The 26,016-nt window shown below is 35.2% G+C and overlaps 2 protein-coding genes across 2 annotated transcripts; one reads left to right on the top strand and one right to left on the bottom strand.

Annotated features, from left to right (window-relative positions):
• Window positions 1-3,265: 3,265 nt before the first annotated feature.
• On the top strand, window positions 3,266-10,760 carry LOC126712545 (uncharacterized). Its single transcript, XM_050411907.1, has 7 exons — window positions 3,266-3,775; window positions 4,638-4,727; window positions 4,847-4,927; window positions 8,332-8,463; window positions 9,183-9,401; window positions 9,492-9,584; window positions 10,266-10,760. The coding sequence occupies exons 1-7, from the start codon at window positions 3,536-3,538 to the stop codon at window positions 10,425-10,427; spliced, it is 1,017 nt and encodes a 338-aa protein (XP_050267864.1). The 5' UTR covers window positions 3,266-3,535; the 3' UTR covers window positions 10,428-10,760.
• A 2,894-nt stretch (window positions 10,761-13,654) lies between these two features.
• On the bottom strand, window positions 13,655-25,585 carry LOC126712546 (pentatricopeptide repeat-containing protein At1g76280). The gene is made up of 14 exons (XM_050411908.1): window positions 25,157-25,585; window positions 24,991-25,051; window positions 24,767-24,824; window positions 23,562-23,755; window positions 22,203-22,310; window positions 21,648-21,830; window positions 21,018-21,515; window positions 20,670-20,765; window positions 20,359-20,532; window positions 19,250-19,477; window positions 18,505-18,648; window positions 18,212-18,400; window positions 15,735-15,854; window positions 13,655-14,564 (listed from the first exon to the last, which is right to left on the bottom strand). Exons 1-14 carry the CDS (start codon window positions 25,168-25,170, stop codon window positions 14,160-14,162), a joined length of 2,472 nt encoding a protein of 823 aa, XP_050267865.1. The 5' UTR covers window positions 25,171-25,585; the 3' UTR covers window positions 13,655-14,159.
• Window positions 25,586-26,016: the final 431 nt, after the last annotated feature.

Here is a 26,016-nt window from a genome sequence, read left to right on the forward strand (position 1 = left end):
TCAGCTTTTACAACCACCCCCAACCACTTTGGGTATGGGCTGATAAGACAAGTATCAGCCCTAGAAAACTGAACCTACACGTGGACGTTAGAGGGAGGGTAAAGACTAGTATAAAAGGAAAAGGAAGCAATCCAGAAAAAAGGAGGACTGGGACCAGGGTCAAGAACCAAAACCTCCCAGGCCGTGCCGAGGAGAAAGTCTTTTTGGGCAAGCACAGTTCACCTCTGTGCAATCATCATGAATATCATGACTAATCACTGTCCGGTGACCAAGGCCTAACCTTTTAGCCCACTCTCTACAAATTTACTGTTTGGGCCTTTAATGTTCAAACCCAATATAAAAATTTAGGATCGTTACAAATTGAGTCATTACAGTAATTACTTAGTCCTAGACCCTACCACGTTAGTTATCCCACAAAGTAACTTTTTTCCCGAAAGACTAACCAACAGCAAACAACATACAACATGTATGTCAATTTTTAAATTTATTTATAAGAAATCACAAATTTTTTTCATATACTCATCCTAATAAAATTTGATTTTAACGTAAAAAAAAAAAAAAAAAAGCATTTTACACTTATTCAAAACCAAACGTAATTTCATTCAGCACAATTACTTCTAATAAAAATTTCCGTATAACGCCAAATACATTAAAAAAAAAAAAAAAAAAATTACGTCAAAAAACATTTTAGAAAATGAATGCATTCACGAAATAAATTTACCAAACACATCCTTAAATTTGTAAATTATTTGAATGCATTTTCACACGTGAGTTGTGAAGGAACGAATAGATATGTTATGAGAGAATTTAATGAATTATAAAGAATTAAAGTAGTATTCTCTTAGCATGTTTTGGACGTTTATAAAAAAAATATAAAAAAAAAATAAATAAATAAAAAAATTAAAAATGTATTTTTTATATATTTACTTTGTATTTATGTAATTTGTTAAAACCACTTGGTGGAACGTTGAAAGAGGAATCGAAGCAACTTGTGTTCTTTTGTATTTATTTAAATCTCACTCAATGGTAATATACAGTCCCCTATTTAAAAAACAAATTTAAACATCTATATCAGCTTCTTTTTTTTGAGAAAGAATATCTATATCAGCTTGGTGTAGGAAAAGGAAGAAAACAACCATCCAAACATAAGTACAACCATCATTCCCTTGTGCTTCCTTTTTGCCCTAGCTGGATTCTGCAACAAAAAAGGGTAAATCTAAAATAGAAAAAATGAAAGAGAGATAATATCTTGGATTGGGCTAAGTTCTCGTTCGATCATGGGCCTCCATATCGAAAAAAAGGAAATTAATACATAGGAATCAATCCTAACTCTAAAGCCTGCAGCCCAACAGTTCAAATATTGGTCCATATTCCAAACTTTTTGACCTATTCCAGCCATTCCGAGCAAGAACTTTTTGGTGGTCACTGGTCAGGACTCAGGAATAGATATTCCAGCCCCCAAAAAAAAAAAACTCTATATATATATATATATATATATTTTTTTTTTAATGAGAAAAAAAAAATTCTATAGTTGAGTTGTAATTTTTTTTTTTAATAGAACTTTTGGAGTTTATTAGTTTTTTCCCTCCCCCAAATCAGTCCTCATCAAGTACATTTCAGCTCTTAATTCACTTATTTATATAAAAAAAAAATATTTTATATTTCTTTTTGGGAGCAATTATAAGCATGGTTTTAAAAACCGAACCGGATATAGAACCGTTTTTTTAATTTCCGGTTCAACCCCGGTTTTTGACCTGTTTTGGGCCGGTTTTTCGATTATTGACCGGTTTTGGGGCTTTTAACCGGACCGGATTGGCTCTCGGTGCCCGGATGAATTGGTCGGACCGGCCGGTCCGGTCCAGTTTTTAAAACAGTGATTATAAGATGGATAAATTAAATGATTTGGTTATTGTTCATAATTTTGTCATCCTATAACTTTTTATTTTGGGTTATGAGATGGCATGAATGATGTAGTTCTTATATTTATTTTGTAAGGAGTATTTATATTTACAAATTATATATATATATATATATATATAAAATATGGTATGTTCGATACAATATACTAATAAACACACAAGAATTGAATTATGTTGTTCTAGTAACTAATTCAAAATGGTATTCAAAACTTTGTTATAATCGATACTCATCACAACCACATATCAATATCTATTTTTGATAAATGATAATTGATGCATGTGTCAAGTGAATACTAAAACAAACATTATTGATGAATGAGAACAACTTGCTTCCATTTCATAGTTAACATCTTATTCTTATTGAATAATATTAGTGTCATATCATTTAAAAATGCAATACTTGATAGTTGATACATCTTCTGATTTGTTTTTTTGGACAAATTCAATAGTTATTGTAGGGTCACAATTTGAGGCCCAAGCCCAAAATGTATGGAGTCTTGGTCCAATGAGTCCAATACAATGAATTTGTAGAGAAATGGGTCAAAGAACTAGGTCCTAATAAATTGGACAACGGCTAGTATTGAATTGCATGGCATTCAAACACGAACCAAGGATGCTGATATTAATAAATTTTTAGTTCGAGGAGGTTAAATCTGGATATAATGCTCACTCTAGAATATCAGAATGATTTAGATTGCTTTACTATTTTTTCTTTCTCCTTTTTGATCCCCCACTCCATGAAAGGGTCATTCACCTTATATATCCTCCTTTGAATAATCTTTACCCTCCACTTGTTGATCATCCGAATCTCTACTTGAGTGTTTGTCCCATCAGAAAAGTAGCTGCAGTGCATTTAATGTGGTGGTGACAGCATTCTGTTATATATTTTCAGGTTTTTTTCCATCTCACGTGTTCGCGAAGTACATCTACGTCATTGAAGCTTCTTGGAAGGTCACTTTAATTACTGGATTATATATTTTGAACCATATTCATTAAGTCTGAGGAGGATGTACTCCTCAGACGACCTTTCATTTGCTCTGTGCTAATGGGACCTGGTTCAGAAATATCTCATAATTATTTGCTTCTTCTCAGACCCATTTGTGTCATCGAATAAAACCCAAGGCCCAATATACGATTCTAGGCCCTTCCCCCTACATATACAATAAAAAATGAATTTTATTTGAATCCTAAATATTTTTATTGGAAATAATAAAAAATGATCAGTAATTTGTTTTTAATATTATTAAAATTTTATTATGTATTTATGTTTGAACTAAACAAATAAAATTTAATATGAACTACTCTATTCATTTTCCATTTGAACTTTGAAGTTTTGTTTTTTTTTTCCAACAACCGATATTCCGGTGGTCCGGCAGCAATTGTCACACGTGCAAAACGAGCCCTCATCTCTTGGAACTGACAACTCCAGTCTCCCAGCACAAGAAAAACATAGACATTATACTTTCACACTCTCTCTCTCTCTCTCTCTCTCTCACACACACACACACACTCTCTCTCTCTCTGCTATTGTTAATGGCGATGATATAAAGGAATTAGGGTTCGAGTTAGAGAGAGAGAGAGAGAGAACAAAGGAAATTATTTGATTTGCTATCAAAATGTATTCTTTAACAGTGAAACCCTTCTTAGTTCCTCAACCTCAATTTGCTTCTTCTTCCTCTTCTTCTACTTCTTCTTCGCATTGCTCGCATCGTTGGAGCTCTGTAATTAACTTCCCCACGATAAGGACCAAGCACAGTGGAGGAAGAAGATTTGCTCTCACAATTCACGCTTATGATTCTTCCAAGAACCAAGCTCCCAACGGCTCCGGCGATTCCAAGCCTCCCAACGGAGCTATGGTCTCTCTCTCTCTCTCTCTCTCTCTCTCTCTCTCTGTGTAGATATACATTTTACACATTTATGTATGAGTGTATTGTTTGATTTATGCTTTTGTACTTTTTTTGTGAACTTATGTGAATGAAAAAATTATGGTGGTTTTCATGGCTTATATAGGATAATGTAGGTCATTAAGGTAGTTATTAGTAATGATGGTATTATATACTAGAACGGCGAGGAGGGTATTATGAAAACTTAATTAGAAGTGAAAATTTGAGATAGATGTAGATTTATTTAGATAATACTATCAAAAAGAGATACCATTTTTGTTTTTCCTACCCTAAATGATGTGTGCTGTGGTTAATAATAATATTATGCCCTCTCGACAGGCTAGAAGTTGGAATGGAACTAGTGAGAAATTCCTATTATAACTTGGACCATAGGATAATTGGTTCCAATATTTTGTCCCATTGTTATTGGCCTAGATGGTAACAGACGCTATGACTTTGGATGGAATATAATGGAGGAAAAGAATACATGTGGCTCACCCTTACTAATCTTGTTGAGGATCCATAGCCGACCCCGAAAATTTGGGACTAAGGATTTGTTGTTGTTGTTGTGTTATTAGCCTAGGCAATATATTTAATGATACCCCATTTTATGTTGGTTCAAAGATCACAGCTGAATTGTGAGGCCTTACAGCCCAAGACACTCAAATGTGAAGTGCTGCTTAACCTTTGGCTTCAGCATGCTGTACCAAGTTTTGGAATTGTTGTCTAGGGAAATGTTACCCACTTCCCCAATATTTTGATTTGAATGGTTTGCGCTTGATTTGTTGTAGTCATAGTTGATTGTATGTTTGTGTCCCTTTTTTGAAATCAACAGCCAAAGACCAGAAGAGAAATTCTATTGGAGTATGTCAAAAATGTGCAGCCAGAATTTATGGAGATGTTTGTGAAGAGAGCACCTCAACAGGTATGTTGCCCATGCGTTCGATATTATATAATGCCGCTGTAGTGTTACTTGGAGGTTTTTATTATCCATGGTCATGTGTTCCTGGTGGAAATGAATTCTTTTTCATGCTCACCTTTCAGGTAGTTGATGCTATGCGCCAAACAGTGACAAATATGATTGGAACACTTCCACCACAATTTTTTGCAGTAACAGTTACCACTGTAAGTGTAGTTGCTTTTTTATGTACAAATGCATTTGTGGAATTGAATATTATGCCTGAAAATGGCTATTGAAATTTTGGGGAAACCACTTCTACCATTGTTTTAAATTAAGTCGTGGGTTTCTAATTTTGTCAATTAAAGTCATGTTCCTTTTAATTCTTGGCCACTGTTGATTTCACTGTAATGCCATTTTACTAAACACGTTTATCAAAATGTCTGCATATTACCAAAGCAAATTGACATCATAGCCCCCACAAAACGATGCTATTTTCCCTTAAAAAGGGGTATTTTTTGGACCCTCTCTCTTCTCTTGTTTAAGTCTTACTCTTTCTTTTCTGTCAAGGACTCCACCGTCCTTTTTTCCTCTCAAGGCAGTGATTTCTAGGCAGCATATTCTGCAGTTTGAAGTTCATAGCGGTTGGGATCAGAAGATGATGGCAAATGGAATTTGGAGGTGACAGTGACTGGTTTGATGAGTTCAAGGGACAGAAGCCATTTGAAGGAATTTTGGGCCAGTGGCTCGGTTTCATCAACAGGGTGTGAGGAATGCTTGATAGATCAGTGGCTTAGAGTGTCTTTGATTCAGTTGTTGAGTCGGTCTAAGAAGAGAGGGGGGGGGGGGGGGGGGGGGGGAGGTGTTGAGACGTGGAAGTGGTGGCATGGGGTTGTGATTGGGTGGCAATGGCTGGTGATTTTGGGAGTTAGGGTTTGTTATGGTTGTGTGTTAGATTGGGGTTTGATTTGGGAGGTGGTGGCTCAAGTGGTTCCTGGCCATGGTTGGGTTTGTCCATGGCTGGTGGTAAAAAAAATTATTTAATTTTATTTGGTTTGGTAGGAAAGTGTGGGAAAGAAACAAAATTTTGGTCTTGAATTTGGGATTTGGGCTTGCTAATGGATACGCAATGACCTTTTTCCAAGTCTGCTGGAATATGGTCAAGGAAGATATCTTAAATTTCTTCAAATATTTCCATGAGGAAGGTATGTTTAAAAGAGTTTGCTTCTTTTATTATTCCTATTCTCAAAAAAATAAGGGCAGTGAATGTAAAAGGTTTTAGACTGATTACCCTAATATAAAATCTTGGCTAAGTTCCCCTCGAATAGACTGAAGAACGTAATGGGGGAGCTCATTTCTAACATGTGTAATACTTTTATTCTTGGAAGAAAAATATTAGACTCAATATTTATTGCTAATGAGTGTCTGGACAGTCGATGAAGGAAAGGGATTCCCGAAGTGCTTTGTAAACTTGACCTAGAAAAAGCCTATGATCCTCTAAATTGGGATTTCTTTTTTATAGGGAAAAGTCGAGGAAGTGGATTCATTCTTGCATTTTGATTGTTCAGTTTTGAATACTGATGTGGTTTTTTTTGTTGCAATTACTATGTTTTTGTTAAGGAGACCCATTCACCCCTCTTTGTCTCTGTGATGGAAGTTCTAAGTAGAATGATCTCAAAAGTTGTGGATGGGGGATTCCTATTAAGATTTTTGTAAAGGCGAATAGTTATATTCTTAGGATCTCACACTTGTTTTTTGCAGATGATACACTTATCATGTGTGATTCCAGGCCAAAAGAGGTATGGTAGTTGTTGCACCTTGTTACTTTTTGAGGTGGTTTTATGGTTTGAAGATAATTGAAGACGTTACCATTAAAATGTTTTATGGTTGGAAAGTTTAGTTGACATTCTTGGGTGTAAAATATGTGCCTTACCATTAAAATGTCTGGGACCACTAGGAGCTTTCTCTAAAGTTAGGGCTATTTGGGATGATGTTCTAGAAAGAATGGAGAAAAGGCTAGAAAGTTGGAAAAAGAGATACCTGTCAAAGTGTGGAAGGCTCACTTTAATTAAAAGTACTCTCTTCAGTCTCCCTACATATTTTATGTCTCTTACTCTCTTTTCCCACAACCTATCGGTGTTGCAAATAGAATGGGTAAAATTCAGTGGGATTTCAGTTGGGGATGATTTGGGGGATGAATTTAAGTTCAATTTGATTAATTGGGATTATGTTTGTTTTCCCATTCAATTGGGTGGTTTGGGGTGGAGATGGATTTAGTGTGGAGTGGTTAAAATCAAGTACGGAACATCTGAAGAGGTTGATGTACAGAGTTTGAGAGCTTTGTAAAATATGAGGTGCAACAGGTAATAAGATTCGTTGTTCGCATGACTATTGGTGGGGAGACGAGGGTCTCAAGATCTTGTTTGATATTTCAATTGTTGCAATAAATGGGGAGGGGAGATTCAAACCTAAGTTGTCCTCATAAAGGAGACCAAGAAATATCATTGAGTTACAAAGCTCTTGGTGACTACTAAGAATTAATAGCCAGAACTTTTTCAGTTTGCAAGGAATAAATAAGCAAAGTTGGCTGGTTATTTGGATGTGTCAAATGGGTGCTTCACTAAAATCCTTCTTTTTTGTTTTTTGTTACATGATTGAGAACTAGAATTCATGGACTTGTTTCTCAAGGATTTGTATACTGCCAAAATACGCCATTCTCAAGAGGATAGGATGATCTGGACTCTTTCCAAAGCTTAAGGATTGAAAGCTAGTACTTAGTACAAAACATTGAGGAGTGGGGGGACTGACATTTCCCTTGGAGGGCCATGTAGTGTTTTAAAACTCCTCGTGTTGGTTTTTTTATTTGGTATCCATAGTATCCCTAGTATACTATGGATACTATGGGAACACTATTCAACTTTCTTATTTTTTAATCTTTTAACCTTTTTTCATCAATGAATTTCTTCTCTTACAGATTAAAAAAAAAGTTGTTTTGGGGGGAAATTTTTGGGTTATGGTGTTTTTGAGTTTGTGTGTGGTATGTCTGGTTCATGAGAAAATGCGGGAAAATGATCTTATTTGAATCTATGATTTGGGTGGTACGTTGTTTTGTTTTGTTCTGTTTTTTCCCTACTTTTTCTTATTTGAAGTGAATATGTTCTGAGATTTGATCTTCTTTGAAGTGAATGGGTTCTGAGATTTGGGGGTGGTATTTTGGTTTGGAGTGGAAAGGTGGCAGTGTTGCTTGTTGGCTTTGATGGTCAGTCTTGGTCTGGTGAATTTCAAAAAGAGAGTAGAGAGAGTCTACTAATGATGTCATTTTGTGGGGGTTCTGAAGCATCAATTTGCTTTGGTAAAACACAAACGTTTTGATACATGTGTCTAGTAAATGGTGTGAAATAGATGGAGACCTAATACTGAAATTGAACAAAAAGAATGAATATAATTGATAAAATTAGAAACCCAGGACCTAATTTGAAGCAGGGGTATAATTTGTATTTTCCCTTCAAAATTTTAAGCTGGTTTGATTTTTTCATGAGTGCTTTTTTTAGCATTATTATTCCCCTCTCTTGAGTTGTACATTTTCACTGAAATATGAGTTTTGTTTTATTAATATCACTTGACTTTTCAGGTTGCTGAAAACCTTGCGCAGCTAATGTACAGTGTCATGATGACTGGATACATGTTTAAGAATGCACAATACCGATTGGAACTACAACAAAGCTTGGAGCAGGTTGCCCTTCCTGATGCACAAGATAAAAAGGCAATTTCCTTTCCACCTCCCTCCTCCCCCCCTCCCCCTCTCTGGGCACCCGCTCTTTGTCTTTAAGAAACAAATTTTGTAGCATTGCCACTCTTGAAGAGGAACAAGAACAAGAACATCAAAATTGTTAGATAATTTAATCGCAAGTTCATGAGACTCATTTACAAGGACTCTTGCAACCACTCAAAGGGGAGAGGATGTTTGTGCTTGAACCTTGAACCATGTGCCTCATTTTGTAGCTGTCCATTATGACAGGATGCTGTATGCCAGTACCTCAGTGATAAATGGGAAGGAAAAAAAAAAACAATATAATTCATCTGGGGCTTATATATGATGTGCATGGTGATGATAGGACTTCCTCGTGATTAGTTATAACCATTCAAAGTTGCTAATAGACTTTATCGTCAGGTCAGCTATGAAAAATCCATTGGGTTAAGTTGATGCTGTTCTGTAGTGAGGAGACTACTTTTTCTAAACCAATAACAATGCAAGGAATTCATCTCTGTTTCTTTCACCAGGTTTTAGGTGGAAGGTATTTTTTTAAATAATTTTAGGTGCAAAAACCTGGTATGCAGGTGTATAAATTGGTTTTCTGAGGGAGTATAGCCTTTTCTTTTCTTCTTAAAAAATGCTCTAGGTGTCTTTTGAATAAGTACTATAGTTATTTAACTTCTGCTCTAATTGGTACACTATTTGACCTGATACTGTGACTGTTACAGGATGCGCCAGATTATGCACCCGGTACACAGAAGAATGTGTCAGGTGAAGTTATTAGGTGGAATAATGTCTCAGGTCCTGAGAAAATTGATGCTAAAAAGTACATAGAGTTACTTGAAGCTGAGGTTGAGGAACTAAATCGTCAAGTTGGTAGAAAATCATTAAATGGGCAAAATGAATTGTTGGAATATCTCAAGTCTCTTGAGCCCCAGAATCTGAAGGTAATGAAACCTTACGTCCTCTTGTATGTAATATCGTTGTTATAATGTGTCCCTGATTCTCCAACAATTTATTGCTTCAACATTTTGCAGGATTTGACAAGTAGTGCTGGAGAGGATGTTGTGCTTGCAATGAACACATTCATAAAGCGCCTTCTGGCTGTTTCGGATCCTAGCCAAATGAAGGTTTGCTACGATCTTTTCAACAAGGTTTAAATTCCAGTTTATCCTCTTGTAACGAAGGAATTCACAGAAATTCTCCAAGATACTGGTGTTGCAATATGGTAAATTGGTGAAGTTGATTGAAATATTTTAAATTAAGCTGGGGTCTCAGAACTGTAAAAATCTTGCTTGACAGGGTTCCTTCTTTTTACTTATTCTAACACTATTTGGAGTATGATATTGTTTAGTATCAAAAAGGGGATAGTATGATAATTACTTGAGCAGAAAATGTTTTGAAAACGCAACTGTTGACATCCATGAAAATTTCCAAATCATGGCTAATATTTTCTTAGAAATTAGGCAGTATTAAGCTCTATGACTCTACCCTTAGTTGACTTAACATTTCAGTGCTTTATGGTCTAAGCAACAGTGGAACCAAATTGCCAATGTTATATTAATTCGAGATGAACTGGATTTATCTCCGTCATAAACTTAAGCTATTATATCCATGAATTTTTCTGGTCAAATCTTCAGTGAACATGCTAGAAATTTTTTTGTTCATTTTAACAAATAACTTGCATCTAATTTCTGATGCTTATGGATGATGTTCATATTTTGTTTTATACTGATTGTTGCCAGGTCTCTTTGATATATTATCATTTGAGATATTCACTAACCTATTGAAATTTGTATCTATCATAACAGACAAGTGCAACAGAGACTAGTGCACCAGAACTTGCCAAGCTTCTTTATTGGCTGATGGTGGTCGGCTACAGCATTCGTAACATCGAAGTCCGTTTTGATATGGAACGAGTGCTTGGGACTACCCCAAAGCTCGCAGAATTGCCTCCAGGAGAAAATGTTTAAATTACTGTGGATGGAATTGCAAAGAACAGAAGTTAAGGTGCTGTTGGAGCAAAGTGTTCTTCATTTTAAACTGAAGGATCAATCCATGGATGATTTACTGCTGGTTGAGAAGGAAAAATTTTAACTTGCCACGGAGTAGGCTTTCCCAAATCTTAATAGTCAAAATGATTGATAATGTTAATTCAAAAGCCAAGATATATTTGTAGGCACATCTAGCGAAATCCCCGTATGTACTTTGTCTCAAACATGCATCTTTTCAATTATTTTATAACTATCAAGAGAGTCTGGAGTTCTTGGATTATTTTATGACATGCATCCATCCTGTTTCTATAATCTCCCGTCAAGATTTTGGGGCTTAAAATTTTTAGACATGCATCCTTTTGCACCTTAATGTCACTCATATCTCTTCACTTTGCCTAAATGTTCCTGTGGGGCCCAATAATTTATGGGCCAGGCCCACTTGCTCATGGGGAGTCCAAAGGCCCAAGCCGAAAAAGGTTATGGTCTGAGCCTAAAAATATAAGGCAAAAAATGACCCGGAGATGCAGCCGAGGACAGTTTAGTCCTCGGCAGACCCAAAGCTCCATTGAGAAGAGGGGTAAAAAAGAGGTATAGGAACAAATTTGTAAGGAGATCTAAAATATCTTGGGAAAGTTACCCTTACTACCCTTCCCAGATAAGACTTTGCACCTAACAGAGCCGTATTCTTCAGCTTTATCAACCATCCCTAACAATTCTGGGATTAGACTGACGGGACAAATATCAGTCTTGTAAAGGTTGGCCCTACACGTGGACGAAGGACAGCGAACGCAGGCTAATATAAAAGAAAAAGTAAGTAAATCTGGATGAGGGAGGGGGCCCAAAAAAAGGAGATCCTCCCATCCCACCTCCAGGAGAAAGACTCCATGGGTGAAAACATCTTAACAACACATGCACATCACAGAAAAAACCCACCGTTGGGTAACCGGGGTAAGACCTTAATGATCCTCGGACCAAGTCCGAGGAGTCCGACCCCACAGGATACGACGCTATAGGGTTTAAATGTTCAAACCCAACTCCTTTTTCTATATGAATTCCTCTAAAATCAAGACCGGAACATCGCCCCGCGACCAAAGGCAAGCCTTTCAAACCCACTCTCTACAAATCATATTGTGAGGGATCTTTCATGTGCGAGCCCAACATCATTATTTGGCCGTTAAATAGTCGTGTCCCTACAGTTCCGAATTGGGCCAAAATAGACCAAAATGAACAGAAATAGACCAAAATGCTACGTTGATGTGGTTTAATAGAAGCATAGCAATAATAAATACTATGTTTCAACTTTTAGATATTATATAAATACTAGTCGTGGATCCATGTGATGCATGGAAATAAATAATTATTTTGTATTGGAATATGATTAGGGGTGTTCACCAAACCATAAAAACTACTTGCAAAATGATATAACTGTACCACACCGCAATTAATAGTGCACCACATTGTATGGTGCAGTGCATTTTTTGGTTTTATAATAAGAAAAATGTACAAACCGCCCGTATTGCACCCTCTCTATATATTAATATATTTATTTTTTTAATATTAAATGTATTATTAGTAGTTTAATAACCTTAGTTTTTAACCAAAAATAATAATAATAATAAAATAACCCAAGCAAGTGTTGATTAGGAAAGCCAACCCCAAAATAAAGAAAAACTAGTTCAATAGTTAAAAACTTGGCCCAAAACAAAGGGAAAGATCAATTTTGGGTTGGGCAAGAAAAACCCAAAATTTGAAAAATACCGGCTTCAAACCATATTTTATACATCGCACTGTACATGTGATCACAAAAATGAGGTGCGGTGCGGTTATAGTTTTGGCTAAACTCTAAACCGCACTGCACCGCACATGTGACCGCAAAAATGAGGTTCGGTGCGGTTATGATTTTGGCTAAATTGTACTGCAAAGTGTGGTGCTAAAAATGGCCCAAAACCGCACCACACCGCAAACACCCCTAAATATAATGTATAATTTTTTTTTTTTTTAATTTTTTGAAGATAATTTTTTTTCTCTAAAAATTAAACAATTTTTATTCGGTCAAATTAAGTCTACTTTGGTCCAATTTGGTCCACTCAGTCCATGCGGCCAATTTCGGTCCCTCTTCATTGCATTTTAGACTAATTGAACATTAAATTGATTCTTTTTGTAGGTTTTCTTTTTCAATTTTAGCTCAAAAATTCAATTTTTTCTTAATTTTTGGATTGAAATGTATGAAATTTTATAGTATTTGGGCTAAACTCTTTAGTTTTGAGTTAAAAAATACAAAAAAAAAAAAAAAAAACCTAAAATAGATATTAGATATATGAGACCTAAAAATGAAATAAAAATGATAAATATTCAAAAGTCTTATTCAGTTCACATTGGTTCTATTTGGTTCATTCTGTTCTCTTTGGTCCAATTTGGTCCATTCAGTCCTATTTAGTTCATTCTGCCCACTAAAGTTCTATCCGGTCCAATTTTGTATATTTAATCTTATTCAGTTCATTCAGTCTACATTGGCTCTATTCGGTCCACGTTGGTTCTATTCTGTCCACTTTAGTCCTATTCGTTCCATGCTGCCTACTTTGGTTCTATTTGGTCCTATTCGGTCTATTCTATCCATTTTGATCCACTTCAGTCATATTCCGTCCATTTTGTCCACTTTGGTTCTATTTAGTCTATTCAGTCGACGGCAGTCCTATTCAGTCTACATTGGTCCTATTCGTCCACTTTGGTCCAATTTTCCCCTTCAGTCCTATTTGGTCCATTCGTTCTTATTTGGTCCATTCAATCCAACTTGTTCATATTCGGTCCTTTTGCTTAATTTTGGTCCACTTCAATCTATTTTTGTGCACTTAAATAATGGAAAAAACATGTTTGGGTTGAAAGTTCATAATCTAAATCTAAATTTATTAAAAATATATATAAATCTCAAAGTTGTAATATCTAAAATTTTAAGCATATCATTTATTGTTACTACGTTTTTGTTAAGTCACATTAATTTAGCATTTTAGTCCATTTTAGTATGGCTAAATTTAAGTATGAGTCTTCCTAAACATAAAAGCTATGAATATGTATTGAGAGGTAAAAGAAGGTAAAGGTAGTCAACTTTCTGCCATCATTGCTCAAAGTACTTCTCATCTTATTTCTCTTTAGTTAGTAACTCTGACCTGTTACACGGGATTGCAATGAATCATGATCGCAATTAAAAATACATTCCAAACAATTTCATCTTGCTGGTTGTAAATTATAAAGAAAAAATTAATGATACATCAAACCATATCGCCGCCCCACCCAAAAAAAAGGAGGCATTCACTGCGAATTTTACAGCACAAGAACCACCAATAATGGTTAAGAGTTCGCAACTCCTCGTTGTCCAGCTCAGCTTATTTTGCTAGTCTCACACATATCTCGGATTTTCTAAAGTTTTTAAAAGGTCAGCAGATTTGCTTCACGAGAAAATTGCAACTAGTCCTGTGGGTATCACCGACTCCACATCTTGCTTCTTTTTTTCTTTTCTTTTTTTGGGGTTAGTATGGCTTCATAACTCTGGTACTTGTACAGTATACTTTTGGAGCCTGTCAGACTGTCACTGATAAACTAAGAAGCTCTATCCTCTGTTAACTATCAAGACATTTGCAAAGCCCTTGCCACATGACAATTAAGAGCAACTCAAAAGATCAGAGTTGATCCAAACATATCTCATTCTTACATCAATTAGGCAGCTCTTTTTCTGCTATCATAGTTTCTTGAGAGTCTTCTAGCCCACGGGCTTTGATCAGGTGACCAAGACACTGGGAACCCAGCCATGGCACACCACCTCAAATTCAAAAGTGCAACGGCAATGTTTTCCTCAGAATTTTTGAACAATTCGAGAATCCGTGACTCTGCTTCTGAGTCTTCAGAAAGGATGAAATCGTCTTCAAATTCCATCTTTTCATGATCAATTCCATCTTCTTCACTGAACATACGCATACTCAAAACCTGAAATGCTTCAAAAGCTGTGCTGTGAAAACCACGATCCACATATGTAGAGAACACATAATAGCAGGTTGATGGATCAGGATGGATTTTCTCTTGGCGCATCATCTCAACAATAAACTCAATTACATCAATCCTTCCCTGAGATACGAAATAAGAAATAGAGAAATTAAAAATGTTTCAAAAAAAAAAAAAAAAAAAAGCAACTAGACTGACATGCCCAAGAAATTATAAATCAAACTACATTTTAATTTTTTATAATTTGATAGTTAGGAGTGGGGGAATTTGAACCCTAAATGTTTCCGTTTGAAACACCAATCAACCAGTTGAGCTACATGGCTCTTAGCTGAACATAAGGTACCCTGACTATACTTATATAGGTCGAACATAAGGTACTTTATCATTTTAATAGCCTGGTTGAGGACTTACTGCTTAGTTATCACACTTGTGATAACATGTTGACTTATAAAAAAAAATGTGTGTGAAAGAGAGAAAATATTAATGGCTTATTTAACCAAGCAAGCATCTGGCACATGTTTTGACATCCATTGGAAGATAATTTGCACTTACATCTGCTGTATTTTATATTAAAGCACAAGTGCATCATTGCATGTATTGTCATGATACCATTGGGAAGGGCACCAAATAAGTAGGTATGGCAATAAAGGGTCTAGAGGGGCTAATTTGGAAATCAGATAAAGATATGCATTTGACCCAAAGAAAAAAATGTGATGCAAAAATAGGCAGCAAGTAAGGTGTTTTTGCCCTTCCAACTCTCATTGACACTCAGGTGAATCTTGGAAGTTGTCCAAATAGAAGACAAGATTAGAAGCTTAAGTTAAAAATGGAAATATTTCAATAGATGTCATTATTTCCAAACATGTATATATGTGCACAAGTGCTGTGTGAGGATTTGTCGTATAGAAAAGTTAAAAACTTTTAAGTTTTAAACAGCAACATCTATATAGAAATATAATTCTATTTTGTAATGTACATATGTACGAAGTGCATGATAGCTTGCACACGTAACTGATGATGTCACAGATCAGATCCAATCAATTAATAGAGAAAAAAGCAACCATCTAAAATTAATAGTGTAACAAGGTTCACAAAGCAACCCGAAACTTGCTTTTCCAATATCTAAGGAATGACAAGCGAAACATGTGTGAAATGTAAACAATCTGTGACATATAATTATTTTTATTTTGACCGTCTTTAAGTTTTTGAAATTGAAGAAATGCGAAAGGTTTCAGTTTTGATGCCTAAAAGGAAGAGAGATGGGAAGGGAGAAGAGGACATGAGATACAGTACCTTTTCATATGCTTTTTGAAGAATGGTATTAAATAACAGTACATCAAGATCAAGTCCTTCTGAGCATGCTTGATCCAAAAGATTCAATGCTTCATCAAAATTCTCTTCTTCCAACAGAATCTGAAACAAATTAAGCTCAGTATTGAGTATGATTCCATAGCCAGTGTATATTTTGTGTTATCAACACCAAACCTGACAATCATAGAAAATATTATATACTATATAATAAAAGTTGGACCTTTTGCGCCAAGTGGTTCAATGTATGCGTAGACATTGTATAATGGATTTTTACCATGTGACTCATTAATTATTAAGATAGATCACTTTTGATAAAACTATATTATCAAAATAACAAGTGACTTATTAATCGTTAGATGGTTTACTCTAGGTAAAACTCTATTACCTAACTTTTAAGAAATTTTTAAAAAATACTACTCCAACTAAAATTCTATTACCAAAAGTTTCAAGGAAAATCTAAAGTAAAGTTTATTATTTATTTTAATTATTTTGATAATTTGATCATCTGTCATAATTTTTTGTTTTATTATAACAAAAATTACTTAATACATACTGTGTTTGCGGTGTTTCATGTTTGCACAAAGTGGCTTGACATGTGGTTTTTTTCCCCTCTTCATAACCATATGTGGTGGTTTAACATATGTATCACACATCATAAAATTATTACGTTTTTCCGGTGTAGCTGATTGATTATTAAGATGTTAATTTAATCTAGGTGAAACTCTATTAATTTTTCGAGTGTCTCACTAATTATTAAGATAGTTTTTGATTATTTTCTTTAATTACATATATTTTATAATTAAATTGCACATTGCACGGACATACTACTAATTTTAGTGATAAATTAGCATGCATTCTTTACAACAATAAGTAGCTAACTGATGGCACAAATAATAATCAATGACTCAATATATCGATGGGCTCCTCACATTCTTGGATAAATAATACTCTATACTTTGCTATTCTTGGATAAATAGTACTCCATACTTTGCCCTTACATAACAAAAATTTCGAAAAATTTTCTTTCTTCAGGATAACTTATCAAAAAAATTAATCATTGCCTATTATGACATATCACTCTGTTAATGCCAAAGTATGTTGTAATATTGAGGCATGACAACAAACAAAGGAACTCTTCCAACATATTACCTGAAAAGCAATGCTTGAAAATAAGTTGGGAATTGGGTTATCAAGAAGCATCTTTCATATGCTTAAATAACTAATATAAGGATGTGAACACTGAAAAATTACAAGATAGGAGTAGCTATCAGAAAAGGGAGGGACAAGGCAGGAGAGAATATAAATATACTGGATTTCATAAAAAATAAAGGTATACTACATTTAATATACGAGCACTATAGGGTAGCACCTGCTGATGTAGTGATGAAGTAGAAGATTATGAACTGAACTGATCTAGGGTGATGAGAAATTGGAAAGAACGTAGGCCAAATCTATATGCAAAAAGGAATTTATGAGATCAAAATTGTTGAGTTGAGTTGACTATGAGATTAAAATGGTTGACCAACGTAGGCCATGAGAAGACATTTAGACAATTAGTAAGATGGAACTGAGTTTTGAGTGATCTTACTTCATCCCATAAAACTGATTATTTGTATTTGTAAAAATATAAGCTGAAACTTTCCCACAAGAACAGTAAAATTTTTAAGTGTTGTTAAGCCAACTTATAAAGTTATCTGCCATTTATTTCAATAAGAAATGTTTCTTGGCAAGGGAAACATATAGCAGTAAAAGTTGAGTTCTACACTTTTTGAACTGAATATAGTATTTGCCAAATCCCCCAATAGTGCACATAATGTCAAATCATTAATTTTAGTTGGGGTCTGCAATTCTACTATGGCAATTTGCATCTGAAGGGCAATCCTTATATAATGATAAAAGATTTGAATTAGATTTGTAATATTTCCAAATTCAGTTATGAGTTGTGACTATAACATTGTGCATAGTTGGTAGGCTAACATGCAACCATGGTTCAGCTTCATATGAAGTGTGTTCATAATTTGCAGGCAAACTAAATCAATGCAAAATATTGGAAATTGATAAAGTAAATTGTGGAGGAACGTTTTGGAGTATAGAAACAAGAAACAAGTTAAGACATAAGATTACTTTATAAGTTAGCAGTACTTTGCACAAATTACACTTTCTTTTCTTTTTCTTTTTATTTATTTATTAATTTTTATAGATTAGATAAGATTTGAACCTATGGAATCCACTCCATGATGATTACTCCTTATCATCAATCCAAGACACTAATTGATTTTTGGTGTAGACGGGACGTGAACTCATGTCCCTTATTCAATAACAAAGAACTTTATTAGTTGAGCTAATTAGAACCGACCTCTTTCTTGTTACATACATTCGAAGGCCGCAGTTTTGTTAGATGCATAATATTTCAGACCACATACTGCTGGGACCAGAGAGTACTAAGAAGTAAGAATTACCTTTATGAGAGCAGTGTAAGTTAATGTTTGTGGATAAAACCCATCACGCACCATCATAGAAACCAGTGCACATGCAGATTTGAAGCATCTTGAAATGCTACAACAATCGATCATTATGTTATAAGTCGCAGCATCTGGGGGGATACCACATGATTTCATATTTTTGAAGATTTCTACTGCCATCTGACTCTGCATGTCAACCATAAATAATACAGATAAACATTTGATAAATTACACCAATGCACTATGGAATAGCAACTAAAATGATTAAAGGTAGAGTGGAAAGTACTTACTTCCTTAGCCTCAACAAGTGAATGCAACACTGTATTATAGATTGGTGTTCCTATATAAGTGTTATTACGGCAGAAAAGGTTCTCTGCCACTTGTAAATACTGGATCAGCTCTCGTATCATTCCCTCTGCTCCAAGGGCTTTCAACTGAAGAGAAGAAAAATGGAATGAATACCATAGCTGGGGTCCTGAGTGATAAAAACAAAATGTCTACCACAATAGCTTCAGGTCAGATGATTTTAGTTAAAGCACTTTGTTAATAATAAGAGGCTGATGCAAGCAAAATGTAATAGAACTGTATCATTTTCCATTCAATGCAAATGAAATACTATCAGTGCAACAATGGGACAAAAGCAGTTTCACCCAAAATAGCATCAGACAGATTCTAATTACCAAGAAAACATTAGGGAAAAAAAATTGTAAACTATTTAGTCAATAAAGTTTTCTTTCCCAATCCAGGTCAATAATATTCAAAGAGTCCATCCTAAATAGGAGGAAAACCTAAATTGCACTGTGCCACCATTTACGTACTGTGGACCATGGTCTAACTAGGGAAACACCATGTCACTGGTTTCTGTAAACATCAGTACATACAAGTACACCTTGTTATCTCACAAATAGATGGAAAAGTGTATGGGAAAATACTAATAAATTACCCAAAGCAATAATTCAATCTTTATTTAAGCAGTCATCTCTGTTTCAGTCAGTTTCCAATTAAAAGGAATGCGATAATGAGGCTAGGAGTTACCAGGTTCTTCATTGATAAATGACTGTGCTGAACACCATTTTTCGCCATATCCATTTCAATAGCATTTATTCTTTTAGCAGCATCAACCTGTGACAGCATATTGCCCTCTTCATATGGGGCATTCACGTTACCAAATAATGAAAACAACAGCTCATATGTCCTGATATCTGGCAGAATCTTCAAGTGTTTCATTTTAGCCAATATCTTCACAGCACGTTCAGGTTGGTCCTACAGAATTAGTGCAATGTCGTTTTGAATTGATGGAGAGAATAATAAAAACCAGAAAGCATTTGCAATCTAGTGTGTGAACTTCAACTGATTGATGAACACAAATAATCATTTTATGGAGATGAATTTGTACAGAATCAGTTGCGAAAAAATCCTAATGATGCTTCTATAGTGACACCCAAGCTAACATAAATGACTTGCTCAATATGCCTAGCATCTTACTATCAGAGCCAAATAAGCAATAACTTCTCCTAAATCAAGAATAAAAGGAGCACAATTTGCACCAAGGTTGCTTATTCCAAGCAAACCCTAGATACTGATTCTTAGGTCCTATCCTTTGTTTTATTCTTCTTTTATTTCCCAAACACAAGTCCCCCTCTAAGAGTCTATTGCCCTGCATCAATGAGAAATGCAACTTTTTTTTGTTTTGATAGATACTATAGAATTTCAACCTATGGTATTCACATGATCGCTCTTTATCATTAGGCCCAAGACACTAATTGGTTTTTGGTGTAGGCCGGATTTAAACCCCAAATCTCTTATTCGACGGAAAAACATTTTACCATCTGAACTAACTAGAACCCACATCATCAATGAGTATGTAACTTATCAATTCAAAATTAATAAATTTGTGTAAACCCAAAAATATTCATGTGTTTATGAATCAGAAGATACACATTCTATACACTCATACAATATATATCCTTTTGCTCCCAATTTGATACATATCATATGATAAGTACCATGTATCGAATACAAACAACCCTAATTTTAGGGATTGGAGGTGAACACTCAATGGAGGGGACACTCCACTGACTCTGCAGAATGAGAATAGGGAAAATAACTATGGTGTAGAGTTTCACATTAAAATATTAACTCACCATTCTGTCACATGCTGCAAGAAAAGCATTATAAGGATGAGGATATGAACATTCAGAAATTTGGTCCAGCAGAGACTCGGCTAAATCCAGTTCTAGCACCTTGCTGCAACCCATTGAAAGGGTGGCAAGAGTTGAATCATATGGCTTCAAATTACTCTGTTGCATTACTTTTAACTGCAAAATCATGGCGAAAGAAGAAAACATCTCTTATTTAAAACAAAGATCAAATAGGAAATAGAAGATATTTAGCAAGTTTGAAGAAAACAAGTTCTTAAGACAACTGATTTATGAAGTAAACCAACATAGCTTACCACTTCCATCCCATCATTGTAACCTCTTTCAGAAACAACTGCTCTAACAAAACCATCATATGTATGGCTGGATGGTTGCAACCCAAGATTTTTCATCTAGACAAAATAAGATGGACCCTAATGTAAGTACACGATAAGAAGCTGATTTGATAATGAATCACATGCATGACAAGTTAAGGACAAAAGGAAAAAGTGAAACATTAATGTGCAAGATCAATGGTAACATAATTTCCAATGAAAAAAAAAAAATTGTTTGGTGATTTCCACTGCAATAAAGATTTGGTTTATCAGAAGAGAAGGTTCAGGCATAACAAAACAATGGCAAGCTTAATGAACAGGTTATCCTACCTGTATGATTAATTGCTCTGCCAACCCACAATTTTGAGCTTGTGCACATGCATGTATCACATCACTGAAAGACCACCTCAAAACTTTCTTTACAGGCATGTTTTCATATCTATTAAGCACACCTAGTCTTCCACTCTCAGCTTCTCTATTTTCTAAGCTAGAAGTAGTGCATTGCTCTATGCTACGGTATGCGGAAGGAATAGAATGTTCATTACCCTTCAAGTCAAACTTCTTTGAGCATAATTCACCATTTGAAGGTATAGGAATGTCTATTCTGTAAGGGTACAGCTTTCCTTCAGCAGTTCTATTAACGAAAATGCTTCCCCTGATGACTAAAGCCACCATATATTGCAATGTCTGATATGCAGATTCTAAATCTCCCAACCTTGTAAAAGACCAAATGAACTTTCGTAGAGAAATAATGCTGAAACTGTAGTGTTTGACATACTCCTTCCAAATCTCATGAACAGCAGACAGGTTTTTCTGCCAAACTGCAAGCTGAAACAATAAAAAACATAAAGAAAAGAATAACTATCACTTAATAATTGTATGCAGCTTTGGCCTTTGAGATAATGAAGAAAAAAGAATAACAAGAATCATACATACACCAACACTGTTAAGTTTACACACCTTGAGAAGCTCTGAATATGTCACTTCATTCTTTCCCACCATTTGACGCTCCATCAGATCTAAACATTGATCGGCATGAAATATATTTCGCATTTTGGCACAAGCTCCAAGGAAACTATTGTACACAGATAGAATTGGATAGATGCCTTGCCTTTCTCCAAGAAAATTTATTAAATTAAAGGCCTGAACAAGGTACAACACACAAGAATGTTTAGTTCATTATAACTGCAGTTTAGAAATAGACAGCACTTGTATCAACTAACATGAAACTTAAGGGTACATGCATTACAGCCATAACTACAATTGTAATTCCAGACATTACCTATCACAGATGAATTCCTATCCACACGCGCGCGCGCGCACACACACACACACACACACACACATAACCCTTCCTAGGATACAGCCACATAAACCCATCTAATGACTTACTGTCCAAGAAACAAAATTAAAAATTGGTAGTGTGTATGACATCAAACTAATCAACACACACTAAAACCAGCATATATAAATGATTATGAAAATACCGCTTAAGTTTGTATAATTGGCTTATACCTCCTCCAAGTAACCCCCTTTACAAAGAGCTCGTACGATAAGCAAATAGCATATTTCATTCAGGCCAATCCCTCTTTCCTCCATTAACCTCAAAGTCTCCATGACAAACTGCATGACAAAGAAACAAATTCCATTAATGTTACACCCAAAAAGAATTAATCTGTAATTTTGGGACTAGAGTTTCAAAAACAGTGAGCATTCTCATGCAGGATAAAAGGTAGAAGATACGGGATATCATTCTCACCTTCCAAGGGTGAGCCAAATTTAATAGGAGCATGGTATAGTTACCCACCACTAGATGCATTCTCAAAGTGTTCTCCACTTAAGAATATAACTATATGTAATATTGTGTTTGAACAATTTGTTAACTTTTATTTTATTTCTTTCAGAGTCTCTACAAACAGAGGTCAGGCTAGGATTTTCTCATTGTGGGGGCAAGGTGAGAGTAAGAATGAATAAAAATGCAGAACTAGGGTGTCCAGAATTGTTAAAAGCACACTTGGCATGCTTAATGCTCAAAGCCCCAAGGTCTCAACGTTTTGCTTGGCCAAAGCAGAGCTTGTTAAATGAAGCAAGCTTCATACACACTTTTCTGGTGCTTTTGGAAGAAGCGCAAAACCTGCCGAGGCACACTTTTTTACCTTCATTTTTTGTTAAAAGAATATATGAAATTAATATCAATCACTTGATCTTGAAGACATGGACCACTGATTTATTATAAAAACACTATTATTTAGCTGTTGTACTACACAAAAGGTTTCTTGTGCCTTTTGGTCTTTGCCTTTTACATTTATTTTCACTGAACCATATACTTTATTTTGATCATAGTAAAACATAAGAGAATTATTTAGAATGTTATGTCTTAACTTTATATGATAAGATTATTATCATATCGTCCATTGATAATTGTTTTCAAATTTAATACATACAAACTTTAAGATAACAAAAAAAGTTGTGTAAATTTTGAATATAAAAACTTTGTGCAATTACACAATTTATTTGAGCTAATAGGAAAAAATATTACTATGTTGAGTTTATTAACTTCTTCAATTATATGTATGAAACTATATATTAGAGAATATTATTCATCATGTATGAAAAATGTGCGTTTCACTTTCAGACACGCCATTCTCAAAAAAAAAAAAAAAAAAAAATAATAATAATAAATCAGACACGTGTTCGCACCTAGGCTCTAAGAGACCTATGTGCTTAAGTGTGCTTGACATTTCTACCAACACTGTGGAGGGGCCCAAGGGGGAGGGGTATGAATTCATTCATAGTGATAGAGGATCTGGTGCAGAAATCTACCTCCACGCACAAATATGCGAGTGAACTACAATTCAATTTTGTTCAGCTTACCAGTGGATCAGGTGATCTGGCACAGTAGTTAAGAATATGAACAAAATCATCAGGTCTCAATGAGTGGTTTCCATGGCCAAGATCTAAAAGCAGATTAGAAGCTTTGCTTCTGTCACCCAAGTGAAGTGCATCAACAATTTGCATCTGCATGGATCTTGTAGTTGATTCTGTTCCATACACCAAAAATTCAAGACCTGCATTTGGAATTCTACACACTCAAGATTTCTTCAAAAGAAAAAAAGAACATGAACTCGATCAATCACTTCTTCATATTTACCATACCACAACCAAACATTATTGTATGCATTGATTCATCTATGTAAAAAGACATTTTAACCTACATGAAATCTGAGCAATCAAACATTCATTTGCTTCAATACAGTCAAAGTTAAAATTGAATGTATATGCATTCTTCCAAGATCAAGAGATACTGAATATCGGGCAAATATTAAGTACAAAAGCACATGCTAAAATCTGATTTGAGAGAGAATCCAGCCAAGAATAGAGTAGAATGATGAAACAGATTTACAAGCCAACCCAAAACAAAGAGAGCAAAGGCTTTGTGTTTTATTTGGATAGTAGAAAAATATAGAATAGGACCCAATGATGATTGTTACAGTATACCTTGTACATACACAGACATCATTTTTTTGTTTCATGCACCAAAAGATATAATTCAAATATGCTAGCTGCCAACAACAACAACAAAGCCTTAGACCCAAATTATGTAGGGTCGGCTATGGATCTTAACAGATTAGTCAGGGTTGGCCACATGTATTTTTTTTCCTCCACTCTATTCCATCCGAATTTACAATCTATGTTACTTCCTTAATTGACATGTACATTTTACCTGCTTCTACTAATATTATTTTTGGCCTTTCTCTACAGTTTTTCGTATCCTCAACTTGAATTAACTCTCCCTTAACAGTACATTAATCATTTTCCTCTAAACAAAACCAAACCATCTCAAGCGATTCTCCCTCATCTTTTCATTAACAAGGGCCACCCCCATCTTTAAGCGGATTTCGTCATATTTACATATGCTAACCACAGAGTGAAAAATGATTACCCTAGTTCTGAACCCAAATGCCATAAATTAACAAGATTTTGAAAAGAGTTGGTGACATTTGGGCACAAATAAACAGCTTAAGATAACAGCAGTCACTACAAACATATTACAAATTGAAGCTTCTTAGATTATTTACCCTTTGATGTAGTAAGGGCTCGTGAGTACCCCATATTTTCAGCCACATTTCTTCGTCCCTGTAACAATAATGATTGTCAAAAAAAAAAAAAGGATATGAAAAGTAGTTGCTTTAATTTCCGAGCTTTTCTCAGCTACCAAACAGTGTACATTGCAGACAAAAAGAAAAAGAAAGCATTCACTATTTAACAGAATCAGAAAAAAATTCATAGCACAGAGGCATACATGTTGGCGCGGATTCGATTTGAGCAAAGAGTCCGCAATTGAACGCAGAGGAAACCTCGCTCTGTGAAAGAAAACAGCACGGTGATTGTTAGGGCATATGTGTACGGATTATGCTAATCCGATTGTGAAAGAAATTTATAGTAGTGTAGTGTAGTGCGATACTCACAGTGGTCTGTGCATATTTTTTGGAAATTTCTCAGTAGAGCTTGAGCTTGTTCATGAATAGAAAAACGACTAGCGGGTTCCTCTGAGTAGAGCTTGTTGACTCGCCGTTAGATATAGCCACCGCGAACCGTGACTCGCCGTTAGATATAGCCACCGCGATCCACTTGCCGATGAGACTTAGCCAAAGATAGACCCCCCTTCTAGGTGTTTTTTGGTTCTCAAATTATTTACAAAAATGCCATCAAGAAATTGCAAACGGTAATTTTGGTCTTCGACGCCGTTAGTGGCTTCTGGCGATGATGAATTTAGAATTACTGCGCAACCCATTTTTAAAGTCGGCACATTATTTATACCCAAGAGGGGAAAAAGGTTTGTTTGTATGCATGATGGCAGCGGGCCGGGCCGAAATATCCAAATTTTCTCAACGGGATAAGAGAGAAAACGGATGGGAGTCGCGAAGTTACTACTAAAACAAGGAGAAAACAAATGCTTATAATAGAATATATAAAAGAAAAATTAGAGATAGAATTTATATAAAAAATATAAAATAATATAATATATGTAGGGATAAAGGCCCAGAATGACAGGTTGGGCTTTGGACCTTTGTCCGGGACAGCTGAATTGTCCGAGGGGAAGCAAGTAGTTATCAGAATTTCCCACTGAAAGACTTATAAATGAGGGACGAACGGAATGTGATCCGAGGAGAGGCTTTTCCTTGGATATGATAAAGACAGCTCAAGCACATATCCCAACAACTAAGGTAACTCTTTAAGAGGCTTCAGCAATAGGAAAGTGTCTCATGAACATGTAAGAAGGAAGGAAACTCAAAAATATCTAAGAGAAAGTTGCTACCACCGCATT

This window comes from Quercus robur, chromosome 2 (assembly GCF_932294415.1).
Source record: "Quercus robur chromosome 2, dhQueRobu3.1, whole genome shotgun sequence".
NCBI lineage: Eukaryota > Viridiplantae > Streptophyta > Magnoliopsida > Fagales > Fagaceae > Quercus > Quercus robur.

What these genes read in the sequence shown, in the direction of transcription:
- LOC126712545 (XM_050411907.1), top strand. Translation starts at nt 3,536, where the DNA reads ATGTATTCTTTAACAGTGAAACCCTTCTTAGTTCCTCAACCTCAATTT. An exon ending in TGAAGAGAGCACCTCAACAG is followed by an intron (nt 4,728 to 4,846) that starts GTATGTTGCCCA and finishes CTCACCTTTCAG; the next exon opens with GTAGTTGATGCTATGCGCCA. An exon ending in CGGATCCTAGCCAAATGAAG is followed by an intron (nt 9,585 to 10,265) that starts GTTTGCTACGAT and finishes CTATCATAACAG; the next exon opens with ACAAGTGCAACAGAGACTAG.
- LOC126712546 (XM_050411908.1), bottom strand. An exon ending in AGCCCTTACTACATCAAAGG is followed by an intron (nt 23,756 to 24,766) that starts GTAAATAATCTA and finishes TTCCAAATGCAG; the next exon opens with GTCTTGAATTTTTGGTGTAT. An exon ending in ACAATGATGGGATGGAAGTG is followed by an intron (nt 20,533 to 20,669) that starts GTAAGCTATGTT and finishes ATGATTTTGCAG; the next exon opens with TTAAAAGTAATGCAACAGAG.